Source organism: Orbicella franksi, chromosome 1 (genome assembly GCF_964199315.1).
Source record: "Orbicella franksi chromosome 1, jaOrbFran1.1, whole genome shotgun sequence".
NCBI classification, from domain to species: domain Eukaryota; kingdom Metazoa; phylum Cnidaria; class Anthozoa; order Scleractinia; family Merulinidae; genus Orbicella; species Orbicella franksi.
The window spans coordinates 44,378,939-44,385,287 of NC_138145.1; the positions used below are offsets into that span (position 1 = coordinate 44,378,939).

Below are 6,349 nucleotides of genomic sequence, written 5' to 3' on the forward strand. Positions count from 1 at the left end.
AACCCTGTTCTAAACTAGGCCCCAAAAACCCCTACCCTATCTCAGAGCAGCTATTTTCCAATGATGCAAAGACTTTATCACTATTGTAGTCCAGAATACGCTAACCAAATCTTACAAAGTCACTTCCGAGTTTCAATTTCTAAATTTTTTTCTAAAATACAAATTTCACACATGTGACACTGTTAATCTGTTGAAAGGGTCAATGATATTTAATGTACAGTTTCCCTTACTAATCTTTGAGGCAGATAATTACTACTTTCTGTTTACTTGTCAATATTTATTTGAACCACACCCAAATTTCACTAAGGACGCCTGGCTTAATACAAGTGCGACGGTATTTCGGTGAATGGAATTCATCAATTACACCGAGACAGTTTTCATAGGGCAACAGCTGGAGTGGACAAGGGGGAAGTTGTTAACTAGTCAGTGTCTAGACAACGACAACAGTCGCTAGACAACGGTATTCAACTTTACTCATAGCATGGCCAAGTGTTTTGCCTTTGGCAAAATTTATTTTACTCAGCCAGTGACATCTTTCCACCCAGGGGCATAAAACCGGCACCGTGAATTGTTTGAGGCACTGAACTAAAATACTGGGCATGGCATCTGAGGGGTGCGCAATACTCTTAAGTTATAGTCGCTTCACAGTGATGTTATGGAAAACACTAAGCTGATAATTTAATTGTCTTTGACAATGTAAATTTGCATCTTCTTCAGAGCTCGGGAGAAGGGCTAACGCTGGGTGCGGTAGCTTTCCCCAAATTCTCTGATGCGGTTGACTTACTTTTAATTTCAAGTTGATAATCAGCAAAGCTTTTCATTTGCCTGCCAAAGCGGATAACACTTCCTTTGAAAACTGTTCAGTTCATGCTTTGGACGTCCGATGCAGCTTCCACACCACGCCGGAGAAATTTGAAAACGCCGCTTTACTGCTACGGTTAGGCCTTCCGTCCACACTAATCCGTCTTGAAAACGGAGGTTTTCGAAAACGCTCTCCAAACCGGAAGAATTTGAAACAGCCGGCTTTGCGTTTTCGTGCGAAAGGAAAACATTTTGGAAACGGAACTTTTCGGAAACGTGACGCCCCGATAACCATGTGATTTCCCTACCCGAGTTTTCCTCAAACACAAATCCAAATTGACCGGTGATTGTAGCGTATATGAAGTCCTCCGGCTTAGTGAGGACGGGGCCTGAGAACTAGGGTTTGATTTACTATCACGCCACTAATCAAACAAATTAACATGATTAATTAAGTAAGAGTTTAAAAAGTTTAAAATATATGAAAATCAGTAGTCCCCCTAACTTCTTTGTGAAATAAACGTTAGCAATTACTGAGTGGTTAAACTATCAACTTATGACTAAGTCACTAAACTTCATCCTCGTAAAACATCATGTACACTTCATAAAGATATTTTTTTCCTGTTACAATTCTATATGACGGATAAACATTCATCCGTAAAAAAACATCCCGTCAGGATTAAAGACATGATTTAAATCTTGTTATAGTTGCGGTTGATCGCGGAGCCATTTCGCCAAATTCTGTGATTTGCTCTTCGAAGCATCAAAGCCGTTGTCTGCTTGTTCAACGTGTTCTTGCCTCAAACGTGTTGCTCTAAACTTTGTCTCCTCCTGCCCTCTTGACAGATCTGGTAAAACACACGATCTTCTCCTCTGAGGTACTGTCGAGGCATCTGGTGTTATATCTACAAAATTGTTTGACTTAACTGTTTGTCCTGATATTACTGGCAATTTCCACACTTCTTGTCCACCGCTGATGTGGCACTCTAACGAAGGAGTACTTCTTAAAGTTCCAAGTGGGCAAATAGACTCTGATTGCGATCTAAATCGCCGTCTTCCCTCAAATATATAGGACGGTTTCGCAGAACTACACCTTGGCTGCGACCCTACACTTAAAGCACGTGCACGGTACACTGAAGTCGTTGTGGTTTCTGGCGTTTCGTAGCTTTTGGTCCTGGTTAGTGAATCTTTGGCACTCGTCATTTCTCTAACATGGGAGACGACAGAACAGGAAGAGTGTGTTCTGTGGAGAAAAAAAAAACAGATAGCTTGAAACAGAAACTTATATCTGGGGCACAACAAAAGGGGAATTCAACCCTTTTCATGTCTATGTGGCAAATGGAACATTTTGATGAAGATTTTAGAGGATTTCTCTTCTGGATTAGAGGTACCGGTCTGAATGGTTTCAAACTGGTAACTGACATTTGGTCTAAACTTTTATCATCAGCTAAGAAGTGACCCGTTTTTACCGATAGCTAAGAATAAGTTTAGAATTTTAACTCATAGTCGGGGGGCTGGGGGTAAAATCGCCGAAAAGTTTGTCAACAACTGATATTACATCATTCCCTTCAAGTAATTGGCACGCTTACAACTTAGTGATCAGGTAGGCGGGGCAATATCAGACAGCTTTTCTCTTGGAAGTGTTTTGTGGTTAGTTTTGCGGGCATAATTAGTCATTTCATGTAATTATGTCATTCACAAATGCTTGTTTACAATCTTGGACTTAATGTGCCTCAGAAGATACAAGTATTTATCATTCCTAAAGCAATATTATTGATTCTCAAAGAACTTATGTTTAGTTAAATGCAATCACCTCTTTGTAGTTCTTGCAAAATAAATCATAAAATAAATAAATAAATAAATTACAATATTTAGAGAGGAAGCCACATCTGCCTTAGCTGGTTTTCATGCTGGTTTTCTATTCTAGTCGAACTGAAATTTGGAGATGTTGGTTTGTGTGGAGGGAGAAAAACGGAGAACCCGGAGAAAAACCGTCGGAGCAAGGGAGAACCAAAAACAAACTCAACCCACATATGGCACCGGGCCGGAATCGAGCCCGGGCCACAGTGGTGGGAGGGGGGCGCTCCCTCTATTGCGCCATCATCAACCCAATCCACTTAAAAAATTTCCAAGACATTTCTTTACTCTCAGCGAATTATTAGCTAAAAGCATCACTCCTGATCGAGAGGAACAATGCTACATCAGTTGTACACTAACAGGCTAGGTTCAATTTGTTTCTTCCATTCAGCTGTATTATTCCATTTTATGTACCTTGATCGACTAGGATGTTTTACGAACGTTGTTGGCTCTAAGAAATTGTAGCTTGTATCTGATCTGTAATGCTCAGAGCCGTAAAACAGCCACTCGGGGAAACAAATTCAGAATTTTGTTAGCAGCATGAAGAACTTTGACTTTGCAACATCTACAAGAGAGTTTGTACAAGCTTCTTTCTGTAACTAGAATCAAATGTGACAACCTGCTAGGATTAGTAATGTAGACATGGAGATATGTGGGAAATAAAATGTTGCTAAGTTTTAATCATGGTAGAAATAGCGAGCAAGATATGATTTATCACGTGACGACATGTTTTGGCTATGAAACCTGATTACTTATACAAATTAGACCGGACTTAATAAACAGCCCGCCATTCTATATCTGATCATTACTTCAGCAGCCCTGTTCATTTGATAAGCACCAATGAACTGCCATCTGACACGAAGATACATTGTACACAGTCAAGAGAAAATGATTTTCTCTTGACAGAGTACATTATTTCAAATAAATCAACTGCTACAGTGTTTTATTCTAAGTTACGAACTAAGTTGCAGAACACCGCCGGAAGAATCTGTGCACTCAAGTGACTACGATAAGTTCTACTGAAAAATGCCTCTGGGCACCAACTGTAAGTCGTATGTAACTCTTGCTTGGGCGAGGGCACTCACCTAGCTTTGAATTCGTCGGCGTCCGTCGTCTAGCTTAAATTCTGCGCTGTCGTGATACACCTGACGCAGAAATGTTTACTAGAAATAACTAGAACCTATTTGAATATGGTACCTTGTTATCGATTGACATGATAATTAATGGTTTCAGATTTAAAAATTAAATCACCCTCAGGGCTTGAGCGATATTCCGGTTTCTGCCAGCGTGAATTGAAAAATAATGTCTTAAGACTATGAAAATAAAGAGATATGTTATTCCACTCCTTTAGTTTTGAACAGAATTGTCTCATTTTTTACAAATTTTGATGACTTTAGAAGATTGCAACTCAGCGCCATATTGGATACACGGAAGTAATAACAAAGTGATCCACACACTACCCCTGTGGTTAGCTATGGTTTTCTCGTGTTTTGCTAGAAATAACCAGCTGACGGATGGGAATGGGGGACGGGGTTTTGAACCTACGAGCCTTCAATATAAAAGAGCCCCGAGTAATCGTTGTAACTATTTCTACAAGGTTCCAGAATTTCGTTTTGTGGGCGAAATCCAAGCTCATTCTTACTCTTAACTTAATAGTTGATTTCAACAGACCTGAGTTTCAACCTTATCACAGCTTTAGTTGAAAAAAAAAAGGTTCTATTTTGGCCCTTTCGAACCGTATAGACAAACTGAATGCATTCATGAGTTGGGTTTTTAATTTTGTCTCTATAGAGAGTAAGGTCGCTCATGCGTACACGTCAAAATTAATTAACAGTCGTATTTTTGCAGCCTACATACAGCTTTTATGTAATCATTAGAGACAATCTCTCAGATATGCGCGAATCAACTATCATCGATTCAAAAGGGAACTGGATGTACTCTAAATGTGTGATTAATGCTAAACACAGACACCAAACATGCACCGTCCAAACCTGTGTAAGCAAATGATCATAAAGTTTTAAATCTTTCAAATCTCCCTAACAATTGCCACACATTTCCTTTATGTCAGTTGGGAGAATTTAGGGGTTAGTCTGAAAGCAATGTCCAGTACAATATCCCTTAAGTCATATAATTCAGGTACGAAGTAAGTAACGAGGATTCCAAATACAGATAACTGTTATCTTCAGTTAGATTCATTTTAGTGTCTCTCAACACCCTTAGGAACCGTTAATAAGGAGTTTTTACGTTCATTTGGAAACGCCCTAGAAATTTAATGAGCAAAAACGTGGTTGATATTAGCTGAGAATCATGACTATAACACTGTCATGAAACGATTAAGAAAATTTCAGGTTACATAGTTTCTTCAAGTGACCCATAGCTTTTGTTAGACGGGGAACATTGCCCAATATTAGCCAACATGAAGTCCTTGTGAAAACCTGTACGTTTTGCAGCCAGTTTCTTTATTACAACAAAACACAGTTTCCTTCTATTGATTCTAACTTATGTATAAAGATTGTTTTTTCGTCTGTGGATATCTCGGTAAACCTGCACAGAACCTACAGACCTCTCTGTTATCTTTCATAGTTAACGGATAATTAGATTATGGACTCACGAGTGCTCCTGGTAAGTGTTACTAAATTAGTCAAGAATTGATGTCTGGAGACGGAACTTGTATGGAATACTGTGCGATTATCAGCAAAATCTCGGTGTAGCACTTGTTCTTTAGACTGATAAGGTGTTAAAAGAATGCAGACCTATATAACGGAGTGACTGATCAATCAATATGATATGATCATCATGCAGGTCTGATATCTTGCCTGATTGAAATAATATGATCACAGTATCATTATAATTACCGACCGGAAAACCGCCAGTTTGGCTCTCGGGAGAAAAATCAAAAATCAAAATTCCTCTGCTAAACTTCACCAGGATTTGAACGAAAATTATCTTTGTTTAAAAGAGCCTTTTGGTCGGTCAGTATCTTCTATGATTGTTCGCAATCTTTACCAAGGTGCTGTTCCTAGCTGAAAGCAAGTCGTGTATAAACGTAGGACGTTTTGTTTTATACAAGTGCATGTTCCAGTTATCTCGGTTTCACTGAGACATTGCTTAATATCGGCGCAAGAATGCAATCCATACATCCTTGATACTTGGTTCCCCGACAAAGTCCTTAACTCCTAAACTCTTGTTAGCATATTTGTTGAAGGCTTGAATCACGTTAAGGCTAGCTGAATGGCCTTGGCTTTCTCAAGTGCACGGAAATGGCATTGCGCATGCACGAACATCATTGAAGCATTGATTCGGAGATCGAATTTGTCGTTTCTCTCCGATGCATGTGAGTTTGTCACTGCACGTGGTCTTTTGATCGGTAATGAAGTTTCCAAAAGCACTACTGAGAAAAACGCAAGCTACCCCATGGTGAACAAAGATTCCTCGACTCCTGACAAGTTTTAAGGCGTATCAACCTTTAAGGTTTGCAACCTTGAACAACTCCAAGCTTCCCCGCATTTTAGTTGGACCACTGACCTTTTGCGAGGATCGCATTTCTTTATGACATTAGACTGAATTACACCGTACAAACCCCTGTGATTGGTCTACATTCATAAATCGTTCATCTCGATTTCCGAATAATCCTCATCATCGTCGTCATCATCATTGTCTAACCTAGTTCTCCCTTTATCTCCTTTCCGTTTAA

The 6,349-nt window shown here is 39.4% G+C and overlaps 1 protein-coding gene across 2 annotated transcripts in view; it reads right to left on the reverse strand.

Annotated features, from left to right (window-relative positions):
• Positions 1-6,349, reverse strand: part of LOC145463660 (uncharacterized) — a 10,489-nt gene continuing 4,140 nt past the window's right edge. Inside the window, exons 2-3 of one of the 2 annotated variants that reach the window (XM_081447438.1) lie at positions 3,070-6,349; positions 1-2,041 (exon numbers count right to left, since the gene is read on the reverse strand). The exon at positions 3,070-6,349 is cut by the window's right edge and continues 350 nt beyond it. In XM_081447438.1, the coding sequence (XP_081303564.1) occupies positions 1,501-2,001 (501 nt within the window). In that variant the 5' untranslated portion in view covers positions 2,002-2,041; positions 3,070-6,349 and the 3' untranslated portion in view covers positions 1-1,500. The other variant, XM_081447429.1, reaches the window with a different exon arrangement.